This window comes from Dipodomys spectabilis, unplaced genomic scaffold (genome assembly GCF_019054845.1).
Source record: "Dipodomys spectabilis isolate Male_0828 unplaced genomic scaffold, ASM1905484v1 ptg000187l, whole genome shotgun sequence".
In the NCBI taxonomy this organism is placed as follows: domain Eukaryota; kingdom Metazoa; phylum Chordata; class Mammalia; order Rodentia; family Heteromyidae; genus Dipodomys; species Dipodomys spectabilis.
The window spans coordinates 1,882,073-1,897,115 of NW_024870864.1; the positions used below are offsets into that span (position 1 = coordinate 1,882,073).

The 15,043-nt window shown below is 40.6% G+C and overlaps 1 protein-coding gene and 1 pseudogene across 1 annotated transcript in view; both read right to left on the reverse strand.

The window, feature by feature from the left end:
• LOC122121374 (two pore calcium channel protein 1-like) overlaps positions 1-15,043 on the reverse strand; it is a 57,343-nt gene that overhangs the window by 29,263 nt on the left and 13,037 nt on the right. The window contains exons 2-4 of the mRNA XM_042695554.1: positions 14,752-14,834; positions 13,130-13,244; positions 556-684 (exon numbers count right to left, since the gene is read on the reverse strand). Of these exons, the coding sequence (XP_042551488.1) occupies positions 556-684; positions 13,130-13,244; positions 14,752-14,834 (327 nt within the window). The remainder of the gene's footprint in view (positions 1-555; positions 685-13,129; positions 13,245-14,751; positions 14,835-15,043) is intronic.
• On the reverse strand, positions 11,479-12,063 carry LOC122121357 (annotated as a pseudogene).

A 15,043-nucleotide genomic window follows, 5' to 3' on the forward strand; every position in this document is an offset into this window, starting at 1 on the left:
TTTCAGATCAGCCATTTTCTTTATTCCTTCTATTTATTATGTAGCCAGTCCTGGGGCTTGAACTCAGGGCATGGGCTCTGCCCCTTAACTTTTCCACTCAAGGATATCACTCTACCACTTGAACCACAACTCTACTTCCAACTTTTGCTGCTTAATTGGAGATAAAGCACTCTTTTACTTTTTAATATTATTGTAAAGTTGATATACAGAGAGGTTATAGTTACCTGAGTCAGGTATGAATATATTTCCTTTTGAACAGTGTCTCTCCCTCCCTCATTCTCTCTCAGTGTTTCCCCTCCCTACTTCCCTCCCCCCGGCTTTTTTTTCTTTTAATTTGGAAGTATTCTTGGTTATGTTAAAATATTTTCACTGTCCTACTGTTCTATGATTGCGTTTTCACTTTTAGTCTTCTTGCAGTTGGGATTATGACATTTGCTATAAGTCTACAAGTTCAGAACCCAACAAATGTGCAGAAGTTTCGCAAGAGCAGCCTATCAAGTCTATGATTTCTACCTGTGCTCACACATACCACTAGACACCACAGGAAACACTCACCACAATGGTTACCATGATGCAGATGTTTTTTGTATCCTTCCAGAAAACCATTTGAGGAGTGATTTTTGCAAAATGTACCAGTCTCCCAAAGAATGCAGTGAGGCAGAGCACTTCTGCTAGCGAGGTGGCCTGCAAGAAGACAGCACTGAGCTCAGGGTGGCTCTGCTGTTAGTTCCCATGACCCCTGCCATCACCCTGCCCAGTGCCCACCAGAATAAGCCAGGACCCTTAATTTTACTGGAAGTTGTAGAAAAGTTCTTTGTTGGAGAGATGTTTTCTTCCTCTTCAAAGGAAACCTGCTACTGAGTCGCATATTCCATGACTTTTTAGAAGGACTATAACAGCACCTGGGGACCAGATACATCTCCCCAGAAAAGGAACTTTAGGTAGGAAAGAGACAGGCATCCTCCATGCTATCATATTCCCCGTGCTCTGAGTCAGCATAGGTGTCTAGAAGTCCATTTCTCAAGCAGGATGGTAATTCCCTGGTGTGGTTTGAGTATGTTCCCCCACGAAGCATTTGTTAGAAACTTAATTCCCAAAGCTATCTTCTCATGGTGGAGCACTTAAGAGGTAGCTAGGATGAGAGGAGGTCACGAGGGTGAAGCTTCATGATCAGTGGTATTAGTGGTTTATGAAAGAGGAAGAATACTGAGCTAGCATACTTGCTGTCTCCTCATAAGCTGCCCACCCTCCGGCATGCTATGATGCAATAAGAAGGCCCTCAGCGGATGCTTGGAACCATGTTCCTCAAGTGACTTCCCAGCCTCCAGAACCATGAATTAAGTAAACTTCAATTTTTGGATTAATTACTTAATTAATTTAGCAGTAGGAAGTAGTTGGGGTCTTGTCCATGCCAGGCAAGTGTTTTACCACTGATCCACATTCCCAGTCTTTCAGAGTTTTTGTTGTTTGCTTTTCGGCTTTGCTTTGGTTTGCTTTGCTTTTGATTATTTTTGTGGGGAGTTTTTGATGTTTTGTTTTGAGAGAGAAGGCCTTACTATATCGTCAAATCTACCCTCAAACTGCCTCCCAAGAGCTGGGATTACAGGTTTGTGTCCCCACATCTGGATAAAGTTTGGTTCTTTATAAATTTCTCAGTTTCAGACACTTTGCTATAGCAATAGAAGACTTTTCCCAAAGATGGATCTGGAAATGGTGGGAATTCCTTAAACACCACCGTCATGCAAACCTGCTGCCTTTCTTTGGCTGGTTCGAGGAGAGGATGAAAGCCAATGATACACAGCGAAATCCTGACTGGGCCCCCTTCAAATTCCCTGCAACCAGCTAGCCTTTTATCACCCATTACACAGCCTATGTTGGGCCAGAGATCTCCATGATGTCCAAGATCTCCCTTACAAGAGCACTTTCTTCTACCAACAGGAAGGAGCTGGTGGCAAAGTTGGAAGGGATAGGAAAGGTACAAGTTGACTAGCCCAAGAAGAAGAACAATTCTGAAATGAGTGCTTGAAAGAAGGGGCTAACCTTGAGCCTCACAGGTCATGGGCACCAAATATGCAATAGTCCCTTATTCACTGTCAGCTTGCTTACTCTCAAAAGGCTTAGAAGCTTGAAACAATTCTAAGGACATCCCTGCTCTCAACTAACCTTGTGTGGTCATGCTTGAATGAGGCCAAAGCCGTCTCAACATAGTTGACTTCTGAGTCTCTAGCACAAATGCAGGATGAGAGAGCTCTGCAAGCCAGGAGGCCAACTCTAAAGTAGCACATGACCAACTCCACTGACAGGGTGAGGACTCAGGAAAAGAGGAAAATGAGAGAGATGATGGCACTGTGGAACTATCACCTTAGTCAGGCCATACAAGTGCACAAGAGGGAACAGAGAGAAAACAGTCTGTCCAGGTGTTAGAATATACGACTCTGCCTCTGTAGGCTATGTGTGTAGCAAGTCCTGGAGTAAAAGTTTTCTACCCAGAGACTTCACTAATCTATATAATCTTTATCATAAACCATACTTCTGGATTTTACTTTTGTGTCTCAAAATATTAATCTTCATAGACTACAGGAATAATAACTAACCCAAATTCATTTCTCATTATTCTAGAGGCTGGATGTTCAAGCTCAAGGTGATCCTAGATTGGGTTTCTGCTGAGGGACCGCCTCTTGGTTCACAGATAGCTTTATTTTTGCTGTGTCTGCCTACAACAGAAGGAGCAAGGGAGGTCCCTGGGGTACCTTCTGTGGTATCCCACACTTACCACCTACTCACCTCTCAAATACCATCTCATTGGAGTTAGAACTCAACATGAAGAAGGGCTGAGGCCCAAGCATTCTTTTTTTTTTTTTTAATAAGGAAGTTTTAATTTTTAAGACAAGATAAATAGCATTAACATATCCAGATACCAAAGCAAAAATTCACTGAGTCGGAGTTCCGGGAAGATGGCAGAGGAGAAGCTTGAGGCTAAACAAGCTCTCGCATAGAAAGCAGTCTTAGTGTTCCAGTGAACAGTTCTAAGCCAGAGAATCACACCAAGTGTGCCATCACAGTACAGAGAGTTAGGCCAGAGAGGGAAAATCCAGGCAAGGAGACAGATCTGAGCACTTGCCAGCAGCCGTAGCTGTGGCGGCAGCGGCTGTAGCTGCCATATGTGCAACACAGAGAGTCTGGGACAAAGGCGCCAGACGCAGTGGGTGAGCGGATTCTACTCAACACCAGCAAGAACTGACAAGGAGCAGACATCTTCATCCTGCAGATTGCAGACCAGAGACAACTGAGGAACCAAGACTCCGGCATTAGTAGAAGCCTGACATCCTCACTCCTTCTCAGGGAGCAGAGGAAGGAAGGCCACCCTTCTCCCCCCCCCCCCCCCCCCTCCCCAGTACTGGAGATCTCCATCTTTGATACTGACTAAAGCCTGGCTGAGCAGCTAGCCCCAACTCAGGCCTTGGAAGAAAACAAAAGTCATTTAGCAGATCTGCCAGCCCCAGGAGTGGCTTTCTTCACTGGGTAAACAGAGCCAGTGGCTACCCCTCCCTACAGCAGCCTTGACAATCAATTGAAATTCAGTAAACATAAACCCTGAGAATGGCTCCAGCCTGAGCTCTGTGAGTGTCTCAGAAGCTAGCCCTTCAGGAAAAAGCTACTGTTTGCTGAAAGGCCTCAATTCTACCCAGAACCTAGCCTCATCTCAGCATCTCCAAACTAGAAGAAACAGCCATCTCCATTTTTTGTGATACTCAAAGCAGATCGCCCTCCCATTGAACTAGCCTGGGAGGAGGATCACAAAATCCTATGTAAAAGAGACCATTTTTCTGCCTGCTCAAACAAACTGACTTAAGAAACCAATCAAGCCACAGGAAAATCAAACACCACAAGCAGACTAGAGACTCCAACGAAAGACTGGTTACAGACACAAGGGAGATATAGGATCTTCCCATCCCTTCCAAAAAAAAAAAAAAAAAATCAAAGAAATTTTTTTGTAGCTTTTATAAAAAAAAAATCCTAAAACTTTTTTTAAGTTTTAATTTTTAACTTTTTAAAAAAATTGTTTTCTATTAATTTTTTTTCTTCCTCTTATAATTTTTATTTTAGAGGTACGTGTGTGTGCTTTTTTTTTCTTTTTTTTTTTTAGCTCTACTGACCTTTTGATCTTTTCTTTTCTCTTTCTCATTCTTTTCACTTTTTCTTCTCTTTTCGTTCTTCTTTGCATGACTTAATTGCTGTTCTGCTCATCCTCAGATATGCCCGTAGTCGATTATTAGACCTTATCCCCCATTGTGTACACACGTAATCCAGAAATTTATTACTCAATTCAAAGCCTCTTAGACTTGAATTCCTTAATAGCAGTACTACCTCTTGATACCTATATAGTATTTTAAGCATTTTTAAGTTTTTCATGTCTCCTTTTAAGCCCTCCCCTTCTCTTATCCTATCCCCATTCTTCTCTGAATATTACGTTTTTAATTTGCATAATTTTTAATTGTTTCACTTTTTAATTTTTAATTTTTGTTTTTCTATTTTTTCTTGTCTTTCTTTTTTCTTTCTCTTTCTTCTTTTTTTTCTATCTCTCTACTATCATTCTATCCAACCTATTTCCCGCTTTGAGATTAGGACTTAGTTAACTCTCCCTCTGCCTTTCCACATCTCTCTATTCCTATTTTTACCCATATCTCTCCCTAAACCTAATAATTTCTGGTTTGCCAAATTCTTCTTTATGGTTCGTAGTCCATTAACACATAGTTGTTTGATGCTGAATAGATATATCTGTTGAACTAGATTGTATCTGCAGACTTTTGACTGTACAACTACAGACTTTGGTTGATGCTTGCCTTAAGATAGTGTTCTAGCACAAAACTGGTGTTACTTTCATCCCAAATGGGCAGAGCAAGCTGGAAAAACACAAGAAAAATGGCAAGTCTGGGTATCTCAACTCCCACTCATGATAATCAGGGGACAGAACAGATTCATGAATAATCCAGAGGAGAGTTCCCAAAAAGCTCTACAAACACTACTAGTAAACATGGTAAATGAAAAGATTGAAAACCTGCAAAGGACTCTGTGTGAGCATGATAGGGAGAGAGAGGAGGCAAACCAAAGGTCAATACAGGAATATCATGAGCATGAGGAAGCTACTCAAAGATTGGTATGGGAATTGTGTGAGCAGGTTGAGAACACTCAAAGAGAAATAAAGGAATGGCATGAGCAGGCTGAGATCAGTCAAAGAGATAGACAGGAATTGCGGAGCTGGCTGAGAACAGACAAAGAGAACTACAGGAATTGTGTGAACGTGAGGAAGCTAATCAAACAGTAATACAGGAATTGAGAGAGCAGGATGAGAATAGACAAAGATCACTAAAGGCATTCATGGAATCCATAAACAGAGAGCTGAAAGAAGTCAGGGAGACCATAAAGGAAATGCTGAATGGAACCTAACAGAAGAAATGGGAGTCCAAGGAAACCATAACCAATCAACTAAGTGATTTGAGAATAAACACTGAACACCAAATTAAGGAAGTAAAGAAGTTCATACAAGATCTAAAACAAAGCTCCAACAAAGAATTTGAAGCCACCAAAGCCAACCAACTAAAAGGTAAAGAAATAAAAAACAAAGTAGAAACTCATGATAGTAGGTTAGACCATGCAGAAGATTGAATCTCAGGGATTGAAGACAGCCTAGATATTATAGATAAAGAACAAATAACCATCCAAGACAAATCCAAGAAATATGATAGATCTATTCAACACTTGGAAGACACCATCAGAAGGCCTAATCTAAGGATAATGGGTGTAGAGGAGCACCTAGAGATAGAAGTTAATGGTCTAGGAAATTTGGTTAACAGGATCCTAGCAGAGACCTTCCCAAACATGCAAAAAGATAGGCCTATTCAGATACAAGACGCTTTTAGAACTCCAAATAGACCAGACCACAACAGGACATCCCACCATCACATTATAAACCGCACAGGATCAATTCAGACCAAGGAAAAGATCCTTAAAGCTGTCAAGGAGAAAAGATCAATCACCTATAAAGGGAAACCAATTAGAATCACCTCAGATTTCTCAGCAGAGACAATCAAAGCAAGAAGAGCCTGGAATGATGTATGCCATGCCCTAAAGACAAACAACTATCAACCAAGAATACTGTACCCAGCTAAACTCTCCTTCATAAGCAAAGGTCAAATAAAAACCTTCCATAGCAAAGAAAAATTGAAATAATATATCTCCACCAAACCAGCCCTACAAAAGATTCTTAAAGATGTCCTACACATAGAAAACCAACAAGATGGGCTAGGAAGGTGGCTCAGTGGTAGAGCGCTTGCCTTGCATGCCTGAGGCCCTGGGTTCAATTCCTCAGCACCACATAAGCAAAAAGAAAAAAGCCGGAAGTGGTGCTGTGGCTCAAGTGGTAGAGCACTAGCCTTGAGCTGAAGAGCTGAGGGACAGCGCCCAGGCCCAGAGTTCAGGCCCCAGGAATGGACCCCCCCCCCCAAAAAAAAAGAAAACCAACAAGACCACAGTAAAGGCCAAGAACCACACCCAAACTGAAAATCCAAGAACCATAGGCAGAACCCAGTTGTTGCAACCCCCAAGAAGATGGATAAAATGGCAGGAACCCTCAAATACCTCTCAGTTCTATCTCTCAACATTAACAGACTTAACTCTCCAATTAAGCGACATAGACTGTCTAGTTGGATTAAAAAGCAAGATTCTTCTACCTGCTGCCTTCAGGAGTTACATCTTGCCCCCCAAAAAATACATTTTCAATGTGAAAGGCTGGAACAAAATCTACCAAGCAAATGGCTCCCATAAACAGGCAGGAGTTGCAATCCTAATATCAGATAAAATAGACTTTAAATTAAAATTAGTGAGAAGAGATAAAGAAGGTCGATACATACTGATTAAGGGATCTCTCCTTCAGGAGGATATTACAATTCTAAATATCTATTCACCAAACAACGTAGCACCCAAATTTATCCAAGAAACACTACTTTCCCTTAAATCCCACATAGATCCAAAGACATTAATTGTTGGGGACTTTAACACACCACTTTCCCCACTAGATAGATCAACTCAGCAAAAACTCAACAGAGAAACCACAGACCTAAACTACTGCATAGATCAACTAGATTTAACAGACATCTACCGAATATTTCACCCAGCAGCATCAGAATACACGTTTTTCTCAGCAGCACATGGAACATTTTCCAAAATAGACCACATGTTAGGCCACAAACCAAACTTGTCCAAATTCACAAACCCTGAAGTTATACCTTGCATTCTCTCAGACCACAAGGGAATAAAATTAGAACTCAACACCAAAAGCCACCAAAGAAAGTCCTGTAACACATGGAGGCTGAACAACACACTGCTGAATCCCGAGTGGGTCATGGAAGAGATTAGAAAAGAAATTCAAATGCTCATGATATTCAACAAAAATGAACACACAAATTACCAGCTCCTCTGGGACACAGCAAAGGCAGTACTCAGGGACAAGTTTATAGCTCTGAGTTCCTACATCAACAAATTTGAGAGATCTGAAACCAACAATGTAATGAAACATCTGAGCCTCCTTGAAAAAGAGCAGCAAGCTAAACTCCAATTCAGTAGAAAGAAAGAAATAATTAAAATTAAATCTGAATTAAATGAATTAGAATAAAAATCATAGAAAGAATCAACAAAACAAAGACTTGGTTCTTCGAAAAAATTAACAAAATTGACAGACCCTAGAAAATTTTATCAGAAAAAGAAGAGAACACACTCAAACAAATAAACTCAGAGATGAGAATGGAAACATCACCACAGAAACAACCAAGATTCAGAACATTATAAGGGAATACTTCTCAAAACTTTATGCTAATAAGTTTGAGAACTTGACAGAAATGGACCTTTTCCTAGCAAATATTGACATGCTGAAACTAAACTAAGATGAGTTAAACCATCTTAATGGGCCCATATCAAGCATTGAAATAGAAAGAGCAATAAGAGACCTCCCAGCTAAGAAAAGCCCAAGACCAGATGGTTTTACAGCGGAATTCTACAAGGCCTTCAAAGCAGAGCTCACACCAATACTCCTCCAACTCTTCAATGAAATTGAAAGAGAAAGTTCACTACCGAACTCATTCTGTGAAGCCATCATAATCCTCATCCCATAAGCAGGCAGGGACTCATCAAAGAAAGAGAACTATAGACACATTTTTTGCTGAACATTGATGATAAACTTCTTAACAAAATTTTGGCCAATCGACTTCAACAATTCATCCAAAAAATCATACACCACGATCAAATAGGATTCATTTCAGGGATGCAAATCTGGTTCAATATATGCAAATCAATTAATATAAATCATCACATCAACAGGAGCAAGGATAAGAACCACGTAATTATCTCAATAGATGCAGAAAAAGCATTTGACAAGATCCAACATCCCTTTATGATGAAGATTCTGGAAAAATTAGGAATCCATGGAACATTCCTCAATACAATAAAGGCTGTATATGACAAACCTACAGCCAGCATTATACTCAATGGTGAAAAACTAAAGCCATTTCCTCTTAACTCAGGAACAAAACAAGGATGTCCACTCTCTACTTCTCTTCAATCTAGCTACAGCAATAAGACAAGATGAAACATAAAAGGGATCCAAATAAGGAAAGAAGAAGTAAAACTCTCCCTCTTTGCAGATGACGTGATCTTGTATTTAAAGAATCCCACAAACTGCACTCCCAAATTACTCAAGCTGATTCAAAACTTTGGCAAAGTAGCAAGGCATAAAATTAACCCTCAAAAATCAATGGCTTTTCTGTATGCCAACAATGAGAAAAGTGTGGCTCAAATTAGGAAAGCAACTCCATTTGTAATAGCCCCATAAAAAATAAAATACCTAGGAATTAACCAAAGAAGTTAAGGACCTCTATGATGAACACTTTAAAAACTTGAAAAAGGAAATCAAAACAGAACTTAGAAAGTGGCAAAAACTCCCATGGTTCCTGGATTGGAAAGATCAACATCGTGAAAATGGCAATACTTCTCAAGGCTATCTACAAATTCAGTGTGATATCAATTTTCCAACCTCATTCTCCAAGGAAATAGAAGAGATAATCCAAAAATTTATATAGAATCATAAAAGACCCCAAATAGCAAAAACAATCCTCAACAGAAAGAACAGTGCTGGAGGAATATCAATACCAAATTTCAAATTCTACTACAAAGCCACAGTAATCAAAACATCTTGGTACTGGCACAAGAACAGACCTCAGGACCAATGGAATAGAATTGAAAACCTAGAAATGAACCTACAGACCTATAGCCATCTAATCTTCTATAAGGGAGCTAAAAAAATAGAATGGAAGAAAGACAGTCTCTTCAGTAAATGGTGCTGGCAAAATTGGTTAACTACTTGTAGAAAACTAAAGCTAGATCCTTATATATCACCCTGCACCAGAATCAACTCCAAATGGATCAAAGACCTCGGAGTCAAAGCAGACACTGAAAGCATTACAGGATGGAATAGGAGAAACCCTAGGTCTTGTTGGCACAGGCTGAATATTTCTTCATAGAGACCCAGAAACACAACAAATCAAAGAAAGATTGGACAAATGAGATTGCATGAAATTGCAGAGCTTCAGCATGGCAAAGGACATAGCTAGCAAGATCAATAGAAAGCCTACAGATTGGGAGAAGATCTTCACTAGCCATACAACGGACAAGGGTCTCATATCTAAAATATACCTGGAACTCAAAAATTTAAATCCCCCAACAACAAATCTTCAAAGAAACAACTGCCCAATAAATAAGTGGGCTAAAGATTTAAAGAGAAACTTCTCTGAAGAGGAAAGAAGGATGGCCAATAGACACATGAAGAAATGCTCGACCTCCCTAGCCATAAAAGATATGCAAATCAAAACAACATTGAGATACCACCTCACCCCAGGTAAAATGGCTATAAGCAAGAACTCTAATAACAACAGATGCTGCAGGGGATGTGGACAGAAGGGAACCTTACTGCATTGTTGGTGGGAGTGTAAACTTGTTCAACCACTTTGGAAAGCAGTATGGAGCTTCCTCAAAAGACTCCACATAGAGCTCCCCTATGACTCAGCAATCCCACTTCGGGGCATTTACCCAAATGTTCACAAACAAGACACACTAAAGCTACCAGCACCAACATGTTTATTGCAGCATTATTTACCATAGCTAAGATATGGAACCAACCCAGATGCCCCTCAGTAGATGAATGGATCAAGAAAATGTGGTATATATACACAATGGAATTCTATGCCTCCATCAGAAAGAATGACATTGCCCCATTTGTTAGGAAATGGAAAGACTTGGAAAAAATTATATTAAGTGAAGTAAGCCAGGCCCAAAGAAACATAGGTCTCATGGTCTCCCTTATTTGCAATAACTAGTATATGTCTGAGTCAAGCAGAAAAGGTCAGATAAGTTGATGTTAGGGAAATGAACGCTAAGATATGTATTCAAATTTTTTTTCTTTCATACGATTGTTTCTAACACATTTATAAGATTTTTTTTGTTGTTGCTTTGTTTGTCCCTCCCCCATGGTATAACCCCTGCTTTCACTGCATTTGATGTCGGTATAATTTGTGGAGGGGAAGGGATAAAACAAATCATTTAAATAGGGATACAGGTGGACCCATTGCAACCATGAGATGTACAAGTCGTTATGTAGAAAACGAACTTTACAACTTTGGAGGGGGGTGGGGAGGAGGATTGGGTGAGGGAGGGGGGGAGGATGGGAAGGGATGGGAAGGGGAAACAAAGGAGGAGGCTACAATGCTTGATAAGAAATGTACTCATTATCTTGCCCATGTAATTGTAACTCCTCTGTACAGTATTTTCACAATAAAAAAAAATTCACTGAGTCTTATAAAAGCCAAAACTTGGGGCTGGGAAGGTAGCTCAGTGGTAGAGTGCTTGCCTTGCATGCATGAGGCCCTGGGTTCGATTCCTCAGCACCACATAAGCAAAAAGAAAAAAGCCAGACGTGATGCTGTGGCTCAAGTGGTAGAGCGCTAGCCTTGAGCTGAAGAGCTGAGGAACAATGCCCAGGCCCAGAGTTCAGGCCCCATGACAGGGTAAAAAACAACAACAACAGCAACAACAACAAAAAGACAAAACTTCACTGAGGTATCAATTAAAAACCAGAATCACTACAGAATGACCACTGCTTGGGGCAGCATGGCATATGTGCTTGTCTAAGGTATTCTGTGGCTGCATCTGTGTGGAAAGGCATAACAAGAGTAACACAATACAGGAGAAATGGTAAGTGATCAAACTTTAAGACCCTTTCTCCACTTGAATGTTTTTTCTATCTGCTTTTAAAAATCATCAGTCATTTTACAAAGAACCTTAATATCAGAGTATTTTCAAAAGGCTAAAAGAGATTTAAGGCCATGGCTAAAGTTGTGAAGTCTGAGGGAGGAGGAATTAGGTCATCAAAAGCTAGATTTCACACAACGGCAGGCACACATGCTTTTGGTAGAAAAGAAGACACTGGTCTTGATAGAGGCTAGTCTTTTTCATAATGCACAGGAAATCTCGCTCATTGACCTCTCTGTCTCCATCCCAACCAGCTTCATCAATCATTTCCTACAGCTCCTTGCCAGTCAGGTTTTCACCACATCCTTGGCTACCCACTTCAGACTTTTGAACGGTATCTTCCCAGTTTCATCATCATCAAACACCTTGAAAGCATTCAGCATTTCTTCTTTGTTGTCTTTCTCAGTCACTTTCTTAGTTATCACAGCCAAGAAGTCATAGAAGGTCATTTTTTTCTGTCCTTTCCTTATCAATTTCACTTATCATTTTCTTGATTTCTTCTTTCCTGGGTTCAAAATTAAGGTCTCTCATTGCCACCTTAGTTCTTTAACATGGATGGTCCTTGTGCCATTGGCATCAAGGAGACCAAAGGCCTCCTGGATTTTCTGTTTTTGCTCTTCAGTAAGCTCTGGTTTAAGACTCATACTTTTAAGCTGGGCAATTGGTATCATGTTTGTCTTCTTAAAAGGAGAAGCCATTGCTGATGGAATCTGCTCATGAATTCTCTTTATAACATTTTTCTTAGCTTACTACAGCTGAAGATGGCTCCATAGCCCCTCATTTCCTAGTCTCTGTCCTCAGTGTTGCAGTTTGAAGATTGTGTGTTGCATAGCAGTAGATAAAAGAAACATAAAAGAAGAATGACTTTTTTAAAAAGTAATAGCCTTGAAATCAGACAGAGTTGGCTTGAAGCCCTTGGACAAGTCCGATAACCCTTCTAAGACTCAACTTTCTCATCTGCTTAAAAAAGAATGATAAATCCAGGCACTAGTGGCTCAAACCTCTAATCCTGGCTACTCAGGAAGCTGAGCCAAAGGATCACTGTTCAAAGCCAGACAAGTCCAAGAGACTCCATCTCTAATTAGCCAGCAGAAAGCCAGACTGGAGCCATGGGTCAACTGATAAAGCACCCGCTTAATAAGCACACCAAGAAAGCACAAGTACCCAGTACCAGCAAAAAAAAAAAAAGAAAAAAGGTGGGGAAGGAAGTAGGAGGAGTACCCATCTCCCAGAAGACCTATGAAGTTAGGGAGAATGTAGAGAACACACTGGAAAACACTACAGCACCCATAGGCAGTAATTGCTGAGCAACTGACAGTCATTAAGACAGAGAGAGCAATGACTGTCTTCAGTTTATCTTTTTGATCCAGCTAGATTAGCTGGTTCATTTTCTATGTTACTCAAAATCCCCTGTGATCAACTATTAAGCAAAATAAATACTCTAATAGTTTTTGACTATGAAAAAAGCTAAAAATGTGGCAAGTGCATGTCAAATATTACATTATAAGATAACACTATTTGGCATTAAATATATACATTTCAAAACATCCTTTATACCATCTCTACCTGATTTTTCCTTTCCAAAGACCCAAAACTTCTACTGCCCTTAAAATGCCTTACAACTGAATTTTCAGCTAACAAGTGAGCAGAATTCTTCCAACCTCCAGCAAGAAAACCAAAACCAAATTCCTATTTGTTGGAATTTAAGGAGAGTTAGGAAGAGGTTCAGCTTCTCTACACAGATGTGGTTAACCAGATCATGTGTAATGCTTACCAAGAATGGCAGTGGGAACAAAGCTGGTTCCTCAAACAGGGCAAGAGAAAGGTCTACACAAATAAAGAAGTATGTGGCTGCTCTCATTGTCCAGTGGTTATAAAAGTAGTAAAGTCTGAAGAGGAAAGAAAATAAAAGTGGTTATTACTGAGGGTCAGGAGCTCAACAGCACTCAGGTTTTTCTCTACAAGACTAAGGGGCTGCGGGGAGGGGAGGTTGTGTCAGTGTGTCTTCCTAGCATATTCAAGGTTCTACGTTCCATCCCCACACTGCAAAAAAGTAAAATCAGTGAATAAAAATTACTAATGAGCTGGGTGTCAGTACCTCATGGTACTGACAATCCTAGCTACTTAGGAGGCTCAGATCTGAGGATCGTAGTTCAAAGCCAGTCCACGCAGGAAAATCCATGAGACTCTTATTTCCAATGGAAACACCAAAAAAGTTTAAGTAGAGCTTGTACTCAAGTGGTACAGTGCTATCCTTGAGCACAAAAACTCAGAGACAGGACCAATGACCTGAGTTCAAGCCCCAGTATCAGTACACACACATATTAAAAAAAATAGTATGTAAAATAAAGAAGTTAGCCTCATCGTACCTCCTTTAAATTCTGGGGATGAGAGGCATCATTCATTTAAAAAATTCTAACAGAAAACAAAATCAAGAATGTGATCACATCTCAAACAACACTTTCTGGATAAGCTTAGGTGAGAATTGGTGCCTTCTCACCAAGTAGTTGGCAGAAATGAAAGAATACTCCTTTGAGGACTTTGGTGACTGACGCAGAGGAAACCTTTGGTCTGTCAGTGATCTGTCATTATGTGTCATGGCGCCTAACCCAATGTACACCACCCCATCTGATGGCAGGCCCAGAACATATCTGGCAACTACTTGGTTCCCTTGCTGGAGTGAGGACAGCGCCCCCTCCTGCCTGGAAGCATCTGACAGCATTTCCTGCCCTTGAGGACATCTGACACGGAGCCGATGGTAAGAAACATTTTGTTCTTATTCAAGGACAAATGCTTGGTTCAATGCTTAGAGAGTGAGATGGAAAAAACTGGATTCCAGCCTGGTGCTAATAGCTCACACCTGTAATCCTAGTTACTCAGCAAACTGAGATCACAGTTCAAGGCCAGCCCAGGTAGAAAAGTCATGAAGACACCATCTCCATAGTAACCAGCAAAAAGCTGGACTGGAAGTGTGGTTCAGGTGCAAGAGTGTCAGCTGAGCAAGCAAGCTGAGCAAAGGTGAGGTTCTGAGTGCAAACCTTGGCACCAGTCCAAAAAAAAAAGGAAGAAGAAATTAAACTCCATGAATTAAACAAATCTGAGTGTTGCATCCCAGTTTTGTTCATTACTCTATTAGCCTCTCTTCATCTCTGAAGCTCTTATAACTTAAAATAACATTGACTTTGGACATGGAAGTGCAGCTCAATAGTTGAAAACTTGCCTAGCATGTTTGAGGCTCTGGATTTGATCTCCAGCTCTGCAATTTCTGTTTTATCCAAGTCTGTTTGCCATACCCTACATCCTTCACGAAGTACAGAATTCAAATTTGTTCACCATCAGGCATACTAAGTTCTGGTAGTCAGATAGTTCTAGGGGACAGAAGGTCTCATACTTTACCTGATGGCCTGAGGGGATGTTTCAAATGGAACATTCCGGTTGTACTGGGCATCAGAGACATAGGCAGCTGCCAGGAGGAGGTCCTGCTCCCCGTGAAGAGAAAGAAAAGGGAGAAAAAGGTCAGAGTAGGAAAGGTCATATTTCCTTCTCCTTTGTGATGCTTCAGGACCCCCTCATACCCTTACCCTCTTCCCCTGAGCCTCTGTCCCCAGAGGCAATGGACATCATCAGTGTGGTATGTTCACTGCTCCAGGATCCTGCAGCCCAGCTGGACCACAGAACACTTCGCCAT